This window comes from Dipodomys merriami, unplaced genomic scaffold (genome assembly GCF_024711535.1).
Source record: "Dipodomys merriami isolate MVZ:Mamm:240054 unplaced genomic scaffold, mDipMer1.0.p SCAF_19, whole genome shotgun sequence".
Classification (NCBI taxonomy): Eukaryota; Metazoa; Chordata; class Mammalia; order Rodentia; family Heteromyidae; genus Dipodomys; species Dipodomys merriami.
Window position 1 is genome coordinate 21,537,501 of NW_027203270.1, and position 16,904 is coordinate 21,554,404.

The window sequence follows — 16,904 nt, forward strand, 5'->3', positions numbered from 1 at the left end:
GTCCCCTTGGCTGTTGCTGCTCCTCCCCCAGCCTTTTCTCTGCCTTCTGTCAGTATGAGAGCTGTTCACATTTAATTGGCATCTTGTATGTAACCCTTGACCCTCTGGATCTTTGCATCATTCTGTGAGGTAGATACATCACTTTGTAGAGATTATGCAAGGTGATTTAGGCCCTGACATGAAGAGAAAGTCCAACACATAATTCAAACACAAATCTTGCTTCCAATCCCAAATTTCCATGGTCTTCCAGATTCCAGCACTCAACTTTTTCGAATGCGTCTTTGGTTCTTCAGAGAATTCTACACATGGGTCCCAAGAAATACGGATTCAAAGAAGTTTTTGTTTCCCTTAGGGAGCCAGTGGGACACTGTTATTAAAGTCACCCTGCACACCCTGTCCCCACCATGTTAAACTTAGTGCATCTGGTCGTTGGCTCTTCCATAGTGGTTGAATCTTACTAGTATCATTGGAGAAGACACATCGCCATTACTCTGGGCTTCAGGTTTTCACTTGGACCACGTAGTTATCAAAGTAGTTATTAAAGTTTTTTTTCACTGGTTACCATTAGACCCTTGGCTTAACTTATCATCTGCTTGTCACTGTGGCCATGTGTGTTAAGGCTGGCAATGAGTTTTCTCTCCATCATCAGTTTTCTCTCTTCCTTACCAATACCTTGTGTTTAGTAAATGTCTGTAGAATGAATAGAACGTGGGAATTCCAGAAGGGTCAGTCTGAACTTTGAGGTAAGTTGGGGAAGATGGTGCAGGTCAGTTCTTTCAATGAGCCCAAATCAGGTACAAATCAAATGACTTTGTCTCTCTGTTGCAGGGACAAACATCTGTACCTCAAGAGGAGTGAGCTCCTGCCAGCAGTGTCTGGCTGTGAGTCCTGTGTGTGCCTGGTGCTCTGATGAGGTAAGCAGAACACATCTTACCTAGCTTCTCTAGACCTAGATGCTTGTATAGGAATAGGCACATAGGTTGTATCTTCCTTCTAAACCACAGCCTCCATCCCTTCTAAGCAACACTAGGGTAAAGAATATCCTTCGATAGAAGGAGAAGAGCTGCCTTAGAGCTGTTACTGCTATTGCTATTCATACTACTGTGAACATCCTCTTCCCTTCCTCCTTTTTCCCCTCCCCTAGCTTCTAGTTGGATATCTGGCCTTGGTACCCTATATTATCCTTTGCTTGTTTTGTTTGTTTGTTTGTTTTGTTAGGGTGGAACATCCCAGGAAATAGTGGCCCCAGATCTCAAAAGGAGAGGCAGGAGGGGCTGTAGGAATGGTGGGAATGCTAGCTTACTTCCTTTTCCTAGAATTTTTTTAATTAAGTTTTTTATTGTGAAAATACTGTACAAAGGGGTTACAGTTACATGAACAAGGTAATGAGTACATTTCTTATCCAGCATTGTTGCCTCCTCCTTTGTTTTTCCCTACCATCCCTCCCTCCCACCTCCTCAGCTACACCCCCCTCCTAGAATTTTTTTTAATGCACATAGAAATCTCTCACTTGTGTATGGAGTGTTCTATCTGAGCATCTTTTCTTTCCTCTCGGATGATCAAACATCTCTCTCTCTCTCTCTTTTTCCTCCTTCTATCTCCTAGGTGTCCATGAGAGAATCTGGACTCATTGGTGGGCATGAGAGAGTGACAGGAAAGGGTTAGCTGTGTCTAGTCAGGGTTTGTTGTGTCTGGGGCCCAAGGGAATGAGTGTGTCTGAGGGAATGGCTATGTCTGTGGCTAGGATGGGAATTTGGAGCTGGCAAGAGCTGGTAAGGGGTGGGAGGAGTGAATGGGCCTGGAGAGACTGCCAATGATTCCAATCTGAGGCTGAGTCACAGATGGCAGGTGTTTACCTGAACTCTTGGCTGGCTGCTTCTCAGCCACTGGAGGCACCACACCTCGGTCATGTAGCTTGCTCCTGAGCTCTGTAGCTTCATGGCCGCCTCTCATTCTCTCTGTCTGTTTCTCTTCCTGATCTGCTGAATTTCCTAAAAAGGCAACCTCCTTGGCAGAGTGTGGGAAGAGAAGAAATGAGGAGGCTGTGTTATCCCCCACCCCCTTCAACTCCTGACTGTATACTTACCAGAGCATCCGAGGCCAGCTCAACACTGCTTTGGCCTCCCATGCTGTTCAGCATGACAACTGCTTCCAGAGGCAGCTGCCCAACATCTGGGCCATATTGACTTCATTTTGCAAATGAAATATTCCCTGGGGTTGGGGGAAGGGGGTGGGAGGGAGGGTGAGCCCTTCTCTTCTACCCCTGCAGGAGTCCCACCCCTCTGGCCTGAGCTGGCCAGAGTATGATGTGGCCTCCTCCCTCTCTTTTCTTTGACCATATCTTCCTTTCTTTAATTTCCATCAGATATTATGGCGTCATGTGTAAGGAGGGTGGAATTCTGCAAATGCGTCCTAGAAGTGGAAAGGGGGTGGTGGTGGTGCAGAGGGGGCTATGTTTGGATTGTCTGGCCTCAAGTTGGCTAGAGCAGAGGGGGACTGAGGCAGACGTCCTAGTGTCACTCTGATATTTTCCCCTCCTCCTTTTCAACTGAAAGCAAGAGCAAAGGCAGACAACTCAGGTCCAGACTCTGGAGGAAAAGGAAACAGGGGTTTTGGAGAGTCTATCTTGGACCTTCTCCCCACCCCCTCTTGCATATTTTCACCCCCCTTGATCTGATAGGGACCAGCCAGAGCTAAGTCTGATCATCTACAGCCCTTAAGTCAGGTAACCTGATTGTAGTTATGCCAATGTGGTGATTCTGGTGAATTTTGTCTTCTAGGACAGACTCAAGAAGGCAGAGGAAAGGTGCAGGATAGCATTAAAGTATGTGGCAGGAGTGGTGGGGTGGGGGGGCAGGGGGGGAGGCATGGAGTAAGGACATGGGTGCAGCTAGGACACAGAGAATTAAATGAGGGAGATGGAAAGACTACTGAGCTATTCCCAGGAGCATGGAGTGGAGTGAATGACTGCAGCCATCAATGGAACAGGAGGAGGAGCAAAGAGAGAGAGGGTGGAACATCCCACTGGGGGGAAGCATGTCAACCGAGGAAGAAAGAGATAAGAATGGGGCCTATAACCCCAATATGACTGCTATCATTTCTTTTTACCCTCCCCACCCACCAAGGGAGCAAGACTTCCTCTTCTCCCCAGCAAAGATCAGTTTTAACAGTTGAAAGTGCATTGGTCCTTGACATAAGCCAAAAACAAAGGTGGGGCCAGGGGTACAGCCCAGTACTTCCCTGCCTTGTCTGTTTGAGGCAATGTTTGGTAGTGCCTGGGAAAACAACTGGTTGGGCTCAGCTTCCCATGGTCCTTAGAGGACAGCAACTCTTGGGTGTGTATAGTGAGTGCTTGGCTGGGTAGTAGGAAAACACAGCCAATGTGCATGAGCCTGGTGTTTGGGGCCCATCTGTATAGGGTGTGTTCCTGGAGGGTTACATACTGAAATGAGTTGAGGTGGTGTGTCAACTCTAGTCTGTACATCCAACACAGAGACCAGCTTCTTGCAGAGATTTAGCTTATATACTCTTAGTCTCAGGGGTGCTATTCTGGTTTCTAGGTCTTCCCAAACTTACCTGGTAGTAGGTGTTGCCTAAGGAGTGTGAGGAAAAAATCAGGGCTCTCAGGATGGACCCTGGACTCATTGCATCCAAATGGTTTGTATGGTAGCAAGTTGGATAAACATTGCTAATGGGAGAGGCTGCCTATGGGTCCAGGTGGGTGGGGGTGGAGTTAATGTTGCCAGCTAAAGATAGAACACCTAATTAAATTTGAGTTAAATGCAGAGTAACTGTTAGTATTGATATGTCTCAAAGATTTGCTAAGTTTGACAACCCTAAATCAGAGAGAAATATTAAGAATTGTTATATAGGCTCTAGTGCACATGGAAGGGTGGAGCAGCTCACACTGAGTCTGACATCCAAAAAATGAAAGTGGGAGAATGGGGGTGGAATACAGTAAGACTGCAAGAGAATGTGTACACTCACGCGTGTACTCTGTTAGCTTTTTCCGTTCAAGGCTAGCTCTACTACAGCTCTACTTCTGGCTTTTTGGTGGTTTCCTGCCTGGGCTGGCTTCAAATCTTACTCCTCAGCTCGCAGCTAACCTGAGCAACTAGGATTACAGGTATGAGCCATGAGTGCCCAGCAAGAGGATTTTATTTTTTTCTCTGTAACTGCACAGGCTGTAGGCCATTTTTAATAGGCCTTTTTAGTGACTAATATAATTATATTTTTACTTTTCTGCTGTTCTTTCCTCCTCCTCGTCCTCTTCCTCCTCCTCCTCCTCCTCCTCTTCCTCCTCCTCCTCCTCCTCCTCCTCTTCCTCCTCCTCCTCCTCCTCTTCCTCCTCCTCCTCCTCCTCCTCTTCCTCCTCCTCCTCCTCCTCCTCTTCCTCCTCCTCCTCCTCCTCCTCTTCTACCTCCTTCTCCTCCTCTTCTTCCTCCTTTTCTTCCTCCTTCTTTGATGCCACTACTGGGTCTTGAACTCAAGGCCTGGGCACTGTCCCTGAGCTTTTTTGCTCAAGGCTATCACTCTACCACTTCTGGCTTTTAGTGGTTAATTGGAGATAAGAGTCTCACAGATGTTTCCTGCTCTGGCTGGCTTTCAATGTCCATCTTCAGATCTCAGCCTCCCGAGTAGCTGGGATTACAGGCATGAGCCCCCAGCTTTCTACTTAATTTTAACCTGGAGGATAAATGTCTATCTTGAGTTTTGCTCCAATCATTACTATAAAAATAAAAATGAAAGCAAAAATGTGTTAATTATAAGAGTGTTCTTCTTGTAAAACCCTTGAAGTGTGACTCAGTAACCATAAACCAAAATGTTTTCTTTCTCTTCTTTTTTTCTTTCCCTTTCACATGTCTTTTTTGTTGTGTTCAGGTGTTTACTTGTCCTTACCGATGAGCCAATCAAAACAAAGATGGTAATTTATTTGAATGGAGATGTTTTAGTACCTTTCTGCAATAAAAGAAAACCCTAGAACATATCTCTTCTTGCCCTCCTCCTAGAAAGTCACTTTCTATTTACTTTTATTTGTTCATACCATGTCGGCAAAGATTGGAATATATCCCACCCCTGTGCTCAGGATCTTTTCCCTGGGTCTGCTATTTTTGACCTATTTGTGTAACATCCGGTTTCACTGGGAACTAGAACTTCAGCATCTAGTCCCTTTCTAGTTTTCTCTCTGAGAAACTAGACCTCCTTCTGCCATCTCAGCCCTGGGTTATTCAGGGAAGGAATGTTGCTCAAGAGTGCTGAGGTCACTGCTTTGGTATCTTTCCAGGACAGGAGGCTTTTAAGGGAAAGCTGGGAGGTTTTTGACCTCTGATGTCAGAAAGCACAAAGGGAGCCAGAGAGCCAGGTTTTGTTTTTCAGTGTTTATATTTTTTCCTAAGGAGATTTATGCCCAACCCAAAGACTCATCTGAGCACTTCATAACACTTTTCTAATTAGGACAGCTGTGTGAGGAAGGGGATGTGAGGATCCCCACCTCAGAAGCCATCTCTCCCTTTGCTAGCCCTTGCACTACAGTAGCCTGAAGATACTTGATGACATGCTGATCTCAGTCATTTCCCTGGTGTCTCCCCTTAAGCTTCTTCCTCCAGCATCTTTCTTGTCCTGGAGAGGATCAGTTTCTCTGGCATCTTTGTGCTTTGATCATTGCCTTTTGGGGGAAGGTTTTCTCTGGGTTTTGTGGGTAACTGGAATCAGAGATAAGAGATTTTTAAAAATTTTTTTGGATGAAAGAGGCTTGTTTCCTGAGGGAAAAGAGTGGGGATAGAGACAGGGATCAAGAGCAGCTGGGTACAAAACTTACAGTGCCCAGGAGTTCTCTCCAGAGTTGGGTGAGGGAGCTGAGATTTTCCTTTCTCAGTGTGGTGGAAGGTCTGTGACATTTCAGTGGATAGAACTGTAGCAGGAAGGTTAAATCTTATGCACTAGTCCTTACTGTCGAGGCCTTTTCTGTCCTATTTTTGATGAGCAAAGAGAGAAAGAAGGAAGCTCTTTTCATTTTCTTGCTTGGACAGGACAGTGTGTGTGTGTGTGTGTGTGTGTGTGTGTGTGTGTGTGTGTGTGTGTGTGTGTGTGTGTGTGTGTGTGTGTGTGTGTGTGTGTGTGTGTGTGTGTGTGTGTGTGTGTGTGTGTTATGGTCCTTAGGCTACTGCTTTTGTGTCCATGAGTTGTGAAGCTGGCCTTTAGTCCATCAGAGGGAGACAGGCAGGGACTTTGAGCATCCCAGGGGATTTGAGCTACTAAGTTACTGAGCATGGATGTCTCCCTGTGGCCAATCCCATTTTGGACATTATGGTTGCCAGGTCACAAGAGCAGGCTGGAGAGGAAGGACTTTATCCACCCTTCCTCATACCTCTCACCTCCCCAGCTGGTATCCTGTTCCCTATGTAGAACATTCTGTGCTGGGCTTGTCTTAGGACCATCCCTTCTACATGCTCACTTCTTTTCTTTAAGCCTTTCCTTGTTTAGAATGGAATGAAAGTACTTGAGGACAATTCTATTCTAATAATCTAGAGGTGGGACCTCAACTGTGCCACTTCCTATCTCTACAACTTTGGGCAAATTATTTAACTTCTTCAAGCCTCAGATTTCCTAACTACAAGATTGGGTTCCTTATTTGTGAAGCCTCTGAACCTTAGATTGCTCACTTATAGAATAAGAAAAAATTCCAGCTTTCCAGAACTGTCAGGAAGATTGTAGTAATTCATGTAAAGTATTCACCATAGTGCTTGATATAGTGAGTGCTCCATAAATGTTTCTACTAGTTGTTCTGGATATTGGTATAGGTCATCTAACTGACTTTGGGGAAAGGCTGGATTGAAGAGCCTGAAGGCCTAGGAAGGGACTTTCTAGGTCACCAGAAGGTCTTCTTAGCCTGGCAATGAGTCCTCATGGACTTGAACCCACATGGGGCTGGCTAAATTCCATCAGTTTCAGAGCAGGGTGGAACTAAAATATTGAATAGACGAGGAAGCTGAGGCCAGGTGACGTCTCTGAGGTCAGTCACATGACTAGCTAGTGGCAGACCCAGCATCAAGTCTGTTTCCTGGTTTCTGGTGTTCTTATCAGTGCAGCAACCCCCCCCCCCCATTCAATATTCATGTGTAAGCAGTATAGAGCCAGAGGGTGGTGGGAGGCATGTCAGGGTGTTTGGATGTTTGGCTCAATGTTCTCTTTGTCTTGGTTGAAGAAGGGAGGTGATAGGATAGGCTCTGGTTTAGAATAGGTAGTTTTATAAAGAATGATTTAAAATTTTTCTTATTATTAAGGTGTACAAAGGGGTTACTATTTCATAAGTCAGGTAATAAGTGCACTTAGTCCATTTCTTTTTGGACAATGTTATCCCCTTCCTTTGCTTTCCCCCCATAGACAGTTTTTTTTTTTTTTTTGAAGCATTATGTCAGTATCCTGGCATCATGGTATTTTCCCAAGCTTGTGGAGTTCATTCATCATTAACTTATTTGGGAACTATTTATCAAACATTTCACAATAATAGCTAACATTTACTGTGCTATGTGTTTCCATGCATTGTTTTATTTAGCCCCACATGACCTCCCTATGAGAAAGGGATTATTACTATTTGGCAAAATATATCTAACCATGTTACCATGTAAACCATTGTCTGGTGCTACTGAGTTTGGAACTTAGGGCCTTGTGCTTACACAGCAGATACTCTTCCACTTGAGCCACTTTACAGGCTTTACTGTCTTAACTAGTGTGTGTGTGTGTGTGTGTGTGTGTGCGCGCGCGCACATGTATGCTCATCCTGGGGCTTGAACTCAGGGCCTGGGTGTTGTCTGTTAGCTTTTTAGCTAGTGCATTTCTACTTGACTCACAGTCACTTTTTTTTTTTTTTTTTTTGGTGGTGGGAGGGGGAGGGAGTTAACTGGAGACAAGAGTCTCATGGACTTTCCTGCCTGGGCTGGCTTCAAACCATAATCCTCAGATCTTAGCCTCCTGAGTAGCTAGGATTACAGATGTAGACCACTGGTGCCCAGTATCTTAGTGACTTTTAAATGTACAATTGAGTGGTGTTAAATATATTCATAATGTATCACTATCTTCGTAAGCCATCACTGTTTTTCATCTCCATAGTTCTTTTTATTTTGCAAAATAAAAACATTTTGCCCATCAAGCTGGGTGCCAGTGGCTCACTGCTATAATCCCTGCTACTCGGAAGACTATAGATCTGACTATCTCAGTTTGAAGGTTGAGCAGATAAATATAGAGATTCTTATCCCCAATTAACAAACAAAAAGCCAGAAGTGAAGTTGTAGCTCAAATGATAGAGCTCCAGTCTCAAGTAAAAAAGCCAAGCAAGAATGTGAGGCCTTCGAGACTGCGAAGGTGGCTCAGTGGTAGAGCACTTGTCTCGCATGCCTGAGGCCCTGGGTTCGATTCCTCAGGACCACATAAACAAAAAAAAAAGCCAGAAGTGGCACTGTGGCTCAAGTGGTAGAGTGCTAGTCTTGAGCTGAAGAGCTGAGGGACAGCGCCCAGGCCCAGAGTTCAGGCCCCATGACTGGACCCCTCCCCCCACCCCCCAAAAAAGAATGTGAGGCCTCAGTTTAAGATCTAGTCCAAATCCTTTTTACTCAACAAACAATAGCACCCCATTATTTTTCTCCTCCAGCACCACCATTCCATTTCCCATCTCTATGAGTTTTGACTCCCGTGTGTACTAAGTGAATGCTATTATCTTCATGTTATAGCTGAAAAAAGTAATTGCAGAGATTTAATGACTTGCCTTAGCAAGCAATTAGTCAGTGACAATGCTGAGATTCTGTCTCTGCCAGTCTACTCTTCTGTTTTAGCTTTGCTCCTCCCCACACTGCTTTCCTTCCTGTCACCTTTGTCAGAAGTTTTAGGCTGAGTGTTGGAACTAGAGGGGGAAAGACATATGTACTTCTTTCTTGACTTTATGGATCTCACTCAGCCTAGTTATCATGTAACACAGTTTCCAAATTGTGCTGACATGGACCTACAGAAAGACAAGTGTTATATGTCATTATTTATTATGGTATGATACTAGATCCTCAATAAATTTCACAATGCAACACTTTATTATTCATATGTTTTGCTATTTTTGTTGTTGTTGTTGGTCTTGGGGCTTGAACTCTGGGCCTGGGCACTCTTACTCAGCTATTCAGCTCAAGGCAAGCACTCTACCACTTGAGCCACGGCACCACTTCTGGTTTTCTGAGTGGTTTATTGGAAATAAAAGTCTCATAGACTTTTCTTGCCTGGTTGGCTTTGAATCATGATCCTCAGATCTCAGCCTCCTGAGTAGCTAGGATTACAGGTGTGAGCCACTGCTTGCCCAGCTTTGCTTTGCTATTTTATATCCTATTCCACTGCATTTTTTGGGGGGGGTCTGGTCATGGGGCCTGAACTCTGGGCCTGGGTGCTGTCCCTCACCTCTTCAGCTCAAGGCTAGCACTCTACCACTTGAGCCACAGCACCACTTCCGGCTTTTTTCTTATGTAGTGCTGAGGAATCAAACCCAGGGCCTCGAGCATGCAAGGGAAGCGCTCTACCACTGAGCCACCTTCCCAGCCCCTCCACTGCATTTTATCTCACTGCCTACTGCATTAATTTTGAGACTCACAATTGCATTTCACAGTTGGAAACATGCTTTTCAGGAAGACATCTTACTGTATAAGTCTCTTCCTGGTTACAAACACTCATTCAGCCCTTCTGATATCTCAGTTTCCCCTTTTACTTCATAGTCCCAGGGATTTTCATTTATGCCGATTTAGTTCTTAAGTGTGTGTGTGTGTGTGTGTGTGTGTGTGTGTGTGTGTGTGTGTGTGTGTGTGTGTGTGTGTGTTCAGGCACATGTGTGTTTCCATGGCTCTCATTGTGGGTATTTCCTTTGGGCTACTGCCTTCCAGGCCCTGCCTCAGGGCTCTCCGCGCTGTAACCTCAAGGATAATCTGCTGAGGGATAACTGTGCTCCAGAGTCCATCGAGTTCCCTGTCAGCGAGGCCCAAATCTTGGAGGCTAGACCCCTCAGCGACAAGGGTTCTGGAGACAGCTCCCAAGTGACTCAAGTCAGTCCCCAGAGGATTGCACTCCGGCTTCGGCCAGGTAGGACTGCTTACCTTTGGGAGATACCTGGGACAGGTGGTCCTGGAGGACAACGTGAAGGTCTGAAGGGGAAATCTTGAATGAGTAGCCCAGAATGGAAATAGGGTGAGAAAAGAAAGCTATAGGCAGGAGAATGCAAGAAAATGGGAGCTACTAGGATTTGAGTTAGAGATATGGGTTTGAATAGTAATTTCACCTTGTATTAGTTACTTGGCAAGTAATTTAATTCCACTGACACAATAGGAGTCAAATACATTTCTGCTTCTTCTTTTCCTCAATTCCTGTTTTCTTTTCTTTATAGCTTTATGTTGAGGCATAAATAAAGGATAAGAAGGCAAGTTAGGAACCCTTGTTCAAGGGGTTTAGGATCAGGGACATTGGGGCAGATAAATTAGAGATAGAAGACCTTGAGAGGGAAAGATTAGAATAAGAGATAGGCTTGATTTGAAGCATTAGTTTTGATCTACTGGTTAAATCAATAAGAATTTAATAGAGACTTACTCAATATAAGGAATATATTGGGTTCTACAGGATTCAGAAAGTAGGACCTAGTTCCTGTCTTTCACGAAGTCTGAAATGTAGCAATTGCCAAAACTTCTCTGTGCCTCAGGATGGTAGACAAGGGAAACACAGAGGATCAGATAACGAGTTAGAGGATGGGAAAGAAGAGGTTAAAATAGGGGGAGGTAAAGAGATCAGAAGAAGAACAGAATTGTAAGGGGAGGAGAGAAAGGACTAAGACTTCCAAGGTCGGTTTGATCAAGCAGTTACTATTCCCAACTGTGGCCAAGTCAAATTAACTCAGTCTTAGAAGAAGAAAAGGAGGGGAAAAAACCCCAACATTTTTCTGCTTTCCAGATGATTCCAAGATTTTCTCCATCCAAGTGCGGCAGGTAGAAGATTACCCTGTAGACATCTATTACTTGATGGATCTGTCTTACTCCATGAATGATGATCTTTCAAGCATCCGTAATCTGGGTACAAAGTTGGCCTCCCAGATGCGCTCACTCACTAGCAACCTGCGGATTGGCTTTGGGGCCTTTGTGGACAAGCCTGTATCACCATATATGTACATCTCTCCACCAGAGGCCCTCAAAAATCCCTGTTATGAGTAAGTACCTCATCTTGAAACTGGAAAGAATCCTCTTCCTTTGTCCCAGGCAGCAGGTCCAAGTCCTGGTTCTTATTTCTAGCTCTTAGGATTATTTTGGTTTGGCTTCCCTTTGGCCAAAACAGTAACTCCTTTTCACCTGGTCTCCTTATCTGACAAATGGGTGAGCCTACTGACATGGTGTATTTGTGCCAACAGGGTTCCAGGCTGCTTAGGGTTGTAGAAAGAAAAATTCATCAGCTTCTTGATTTTTGCACAAATACATAAGTGGCAAAAGAATTTGGAAGGAAAATGAGGTTAACCACATACAGGACTGTAGGAATGAATAAATGGAGGAATTCCGTTTTCAGAAGGATTGATTAGATTGTTATGATTCTCATCATCAAGAGAATAGAATTTGCAGGGTTAAAAAGCCTAGAGGAATGTAAGAGTAGAAATGATGCTTTATCATATCATTTAATTATATATAAATTATGCTTTTCTCTTTTTTTCTTCAGGTTTTTTTTTGTTGTTGTTGTTGATGTTCAAGGCTGGTGTTCTACCTCTTAAGCCATAGCTCCAGTTCACTGGAGATAAGAATCTCACAGACTTTTCCTGCCCAGGCTGGCTTCAAACCAATATTTTCAGATCTCAGCCTCTTGAGTAACTAGTATTATAGTAACAAGCCACTGGCATTTGGATTGTGGTTTTTTGGTTGTTGTTTTTTGTTTTGTTGGTTGTGGGACTCTGGGCGTGGTCCTGGGCCCAGATCCTCAGATCTCAGCCTCCTGAGTAGCTAGGATTACAGGCATGAGCCTCCGGGCGCCTGGCCTGTTTTGGTTTGTTTGTTTTTGGTTGGCTGTGGGGCTTGACCTCTGGGCTTTGGCCCTGTCCCTGAGCTCTTCAGCTCAAGGCAAGTGCTCTACCACTTGAGCCACAGTGCCACTTCTCTGTTTTTGGTTTTTGAGACAAAGTCTACTATGTAGCCCATCCAGGCTTGCCTTGAACTCTTAGTTAGGAGAACTCAATCTCCCAAGTACTGGAATATATGTATGTACCATAGTGCCTGATTTTGTGTGTGTGTGTGTGTGTGTGTGTGTGTGTGTGTGTGTGTGTGTGTGTGTGTGTGTGTGTGTGTGTGTGTGTGTGTGTGTAGCTGGGATCGAGGCCCAGGACCTTATGCATGCTAATCAAGTTCTCTACCCTGAACATCTCCAGCGCTATGCCACTGTTTCACACATTGGCTTAGTACTAAATGGCTTATTTAATTCATGGTACTATGCAAATTCATGTATTATGATGATTTTAAATGATGGTTATGGAGCCTCACTATAGGTGAATTTAATTTTAGTTTTCAAAGTTATATGATATGGATTTTTTTTTTGAGTCCAGTCATGTGGCCTGAACTCTGGGCCTGGGCACTGTCCCTCAGCTCTTCAGCTCAAGGCTAACGCTCTACCACTTGAGCCACAGCACCATTTCTGGCTTTTTTCTTTTTGCTTATGTGGTGCTAAGGAATTGAACCCAAGGCCTCATGCATTCAAGGCAAGCGCTCTACCACTGAGCCACCTTCCCAGCCCATGATATGGCTTTTAACCTTTTGTCTATACAGTGTTTTTCTCAAAGGTATCAGCTATTGATTAAGCTTACTATTACTGTCGAGTGAGCAGTACCCCAGTCTGCATAATCTATCCATTTATTGGTAATTCAGGGATCTTTATTTGTTGATGGACTTTTGCTTTTTTTTTCCCTTAATGCCATCTATTTAAAAATATTGTTATTATAAAGGTAATGTACAGAAGGCTTTGGTTTTATTGATGCTGTAGAGAAATGTTAAATGTTAATTGTAAGATGATGGCCATAAGAACTCAAGCTTCACTCTGGTCTATATGCTTTACTCACTTGAGTGAAGAATAATAATGAATAATGTCCAATTATTCTAGGTTAGGTTTAGAGATGTTGCTAGAGGTCCCGCATCTTGTAAATGGGGATGCTGAGATTTGAACCCAGGTAGTCTACATTTCTTCTTTATCTTCTAGGATAGCTAGAGTTCAGATTAATGTGAGGCCTTAGGTCATTTGAAGGAATTAAATTGTTTAGCTAAGTGTGATTGTATAGGGCCAGGTATGTAGCTCAGAGGTAGAGTACTGGCCCAACATGCCTGAGGTCCTAGGTTAGATCTCTGGCACCACAGAGAAAAAATAAAGGAAGAAGAAAGAGAAAGAAAGCAACAAAGAAAGAAGAAACAGAAAGGAGAGGGAGGAAGGAAGAAAGAAATGAAAGAAGGAAAGGAGGAAGGAGGAAGGAAGGAAGGAGGGAGGAAGATTTTATTTAATTGTATGGAATTGACATGTAAGCATATAGTGTCCACATTTGTCCCTCTTTTTTTTCTCCTAACCCCATGTTGCCTTTTCCATCAGAGTTTTGACTTAAATGACCTCTCATCCCTCCCCAGTTTGAAGACTACCTGTTTGCCCATGTTTGGCTACAAACACGTGCTGACACTGACCGACCAGGTGACCCGCTTCAACGAGGAAGTCAAAAAGCAGAGGGTGTCACGGAACCGAGATGCCCCAGAGGGTGGCTTTGATGCCATCATGCAGGCTACAGTGTGTGATGTGAGTTTAGACGGTGTGGGGTGTCAGGTGTTGTTGGTACAGATCAAAATGAGGAAGTAAGTAGCTTACTCTGGGGATTTCTGGTATGATAAGAGTTAAGTAGGAACAAAGCAGAATTTTGTGCAATATGAGTAATAAGTTGTTATGTAGCCTCTGTGTATATCCACTCCCTGCCCTGGGCTGATAGCTCTTTGAATCACAGTCATTGCAGAGGTTTCCTAGACACAGCATCTTCTACCTTCCCAACAATTTTTTTTTTTTGGGGGGGGATGCTGGTACTGGGTCTTGAACTCAGGGCCTGTGTGCTGTCCCTTCAAGTTTTTGCTCAAGGTTGGTGCTCCACCACTTAAGCTTCACTTCCAGCTTTTTGATGATTAATTGGAGACAAGAGGCTCACTAACTTTCCTTTCCAAGCTGGCTTTGTATTGTGAACCTCAGATCTCATCTTCTCGAGAAGCTAGAATTACAGACATGAGCCACTGGTGCCTGGCCCTTGTCCAGAAGAGCCCTGATCTCAGAGTTAAGTCTGAACAGATGGTAAGATGGGATTCCTCCTTGCCTAGCCAGCTCTGAGGATACAGATGGGTTTCTAGATGGATAACATGACTGCTAATAGAAGAATTATGTTTGGGATTAAAGAAGGTGCCATTCAATTGTTTCCACTAACCAGCTGTTTCTAAGAAGGCAGGAATTCCTGAATCAGAAAGCTCTGGCGTAGGGTCCACGGACTGGGATTGGAGGTCCTGCTCAAGCTGCCCTTCCTGAGAATGACTATTGAGTCTTTGTTCTCTACCAACAGCCGGGCTGAACTTGCATGGCCTCTTTTGCTTTTTGTTTTTAAACAGGAAAAAATTGGCTGGAGGAACGATGCATCCCACTTGCTGGTATTTACCACAGATGCCAAGACCCATATAGCACTGGATGGAAGGCTGGCTGGCATTGTCCAGCCCAACGATGGGCAGTGTCACATTGGCAATGACAATCATTACTCTGCTTCTACTACCATGGTGAGATGCCTGGCATCACCATGGTTCCTACTCACTGTGGCCAGGGCTGCTTTAACCCATCTGGAGCTTTTATGTGAATGTGAAGATGGCAGACCTTCCTCTGGGCAGTAGACAGGGTTCAATTTCATCCTTCTTCTGCCCCTTACCAGCAGGATAGTCTGTGGTTGTCCCTAGCATATAACCTGAACAACTATTAGAGATAGTCTTGATGTGGTCAGTGTATTCATTGCTTCCACTGTCACCAGCACAGGCAGTAGTATCATGGTGTCCAGAGTGGACCCAAATGCTGAGCTATAAGCAGATCTTCCTCTGCAGATCCCCAGTGGGATACCATGTTATTGGGAGAAGACATAGGGAAAAGGGACAAAGATAAAAAAAGACTGACAGTAAGTTCTATGAGGAAAGGTTAAAGAGCTTAGAGTCATTTAACTTGAAGGAAAGAAGCCTTGTAGATAATATAGGATAGTATACAAGAAGACTTCTGGTAAGTTATATGATTTAATTAGTTAACCATAACTAGCTTATTAAATATGAGACAAGAGCTGGGTGCTGGTGGCTTATGCCTGTAATCCTAGCTACTAAGGAGGCTGCGATTTGAGTATCATGGTTTGAAGCCAGCCTGGGCAGGAAAGCCTGTGAGACTCTTATCTGCAATAAACTATTCAAAAAGCCAGAAGTATCACTGTGGCTCAAGTGGCAGAGTGCTCGCCTTGAGCAAAAAGAAGCTCAGGGACAGCACTCAGGACCAGAGTTCAAGCCCCTGGACTGGGAATCAATAGATGATAGATAGATAGATAGATAGATAGATAGATAGATAGATAGATAGATAGATAGATAACAAGAAGTTTAAATTGAAGCAGGAGAAAATGCTTTTTAAGCCATAAAACATAGGTACTGATGTTCAGAACACTGGCACTTCATATATCTGAGTATAGGTGGGAGAGGGAGAAATATGAATTTTTCATTTTTTTGGTGGTATGGTCTTAATATGTAGTCAAGACTAATCTTGAAGTTGAGACTTGCTTGCCTTACAAATGATGGGCTTATAGGTATGCACCACCATGCCTAGACCTTTTTTTTTTTTTCCAGTGCTGGGGATTTAACCCAAAGTCTTATACATGCTAGGTGAGCCCTGTACCATTGAGTTTTACCCCAACTCACTCTTCATCTTTTTTTTCGGTAATGGGGCCTGAACTCTGGGCCTGGGTGCTGTCCCTTAGCTTTTCAGCTCAAGGCTATTGCTCTACCACTTGAGCCACACTGCTACTTCTGGCTTGTTGTACTTATGTGGTGCTGAGGAATCTAAGTCAAGGACTCGTGCATGCAAGACAAGCACTCTACACTGAGCCACCTTCCCATCCCCACTCTTCATCTTTTAAAGACCACAAATAGAGGAACTAACTTATTGAGGTTCACCAGAGTATGCTGGATGATCTCATGACTCTCCCAAAAGAGACCTAGGGTTCCATGGACATGTGAATTCATTCCTTGGTGTCACCCATAGCCAAGTTGAGCACTGGGACAATGGGAAGATCAGTAGACTTTCATACTTGGCTATGAAAGCAATATATGTAAGATCTTAATTCTTCATAAGATTTTTGGCTTAGTTGGGGAGAGAGGATATATGTATTGATAACACAAAATGCATGATGAATGCTAAATTGGTGGCATAGTCAAGGGCTCTCAGCATCTAAAGAAAGCAAGCTTTTTAGGAGCTGGGATTGAGCTGTCCTACAGAAAGAAGATGATTACCAGAAAGATGACTACTCCAGATGGGAGGAAGAGTGGACCAGGTTGGTGATAAGTGAACAAGGAAAAGAGTTGATCAATGGTTGGAAAGCAAGGCTGAGACCTCCCCCCTCCCCTATGGTGGAGTTCATAACAAGGAATCTAAGACATTTGTCACAAGCTCCAACACAGCAAGGCTTAACCTGTGCTGGACCCATGGAGTTGCTCCATAGCACTAGGACTGTGACTTTGGATTAGAAGAAACAGCTGTTTGGTTTTGACTCTTCCAGCCTGTCCCTTTTCATGTATGCCCAGAGTTTACAACTAGGTTTATGCTGCTGCCTTATTCTTCTTAAT

The 16,904-nt window shown here is 44.1% G+C and overlaps 1 protein-coding gene across 1 annotated transcript in view; it reads left to right on the forward strand.

Moving 5' to 3' along the window:
* The window catches only part of Itgb3 (integrin subunit beta 3), a 64,298-nt gene that overhangs the window by 20,514 nt on the left and 26,880 nt on the right, over positions 1–16,904 (forward strand). Inside the window, exons 2-6 of the mRNA XM_070027699.1 lie at positions 829–914; positions 9,909–10,104; positions 10,963–11,215; positions 13,650–13,812; positions 14,658–14,819. Of these exons, the coding sequence (XP_069883800.1) occupies positions 11,031–11,215; positions 13,650–13,812; positions 14,658–14,819 (510 nt within the window). The 5' untranslated portion in view covers positions 829–914; positions 9,909–10,104; positions 10,963–11,030. The remainder of the gene's footprint in view (positions 1–828; positions 915–9,908; positions 10,105–10,962; positions 11,216–13,649; positions 13,813–14,657; positions 14,820–16,904) is intronic.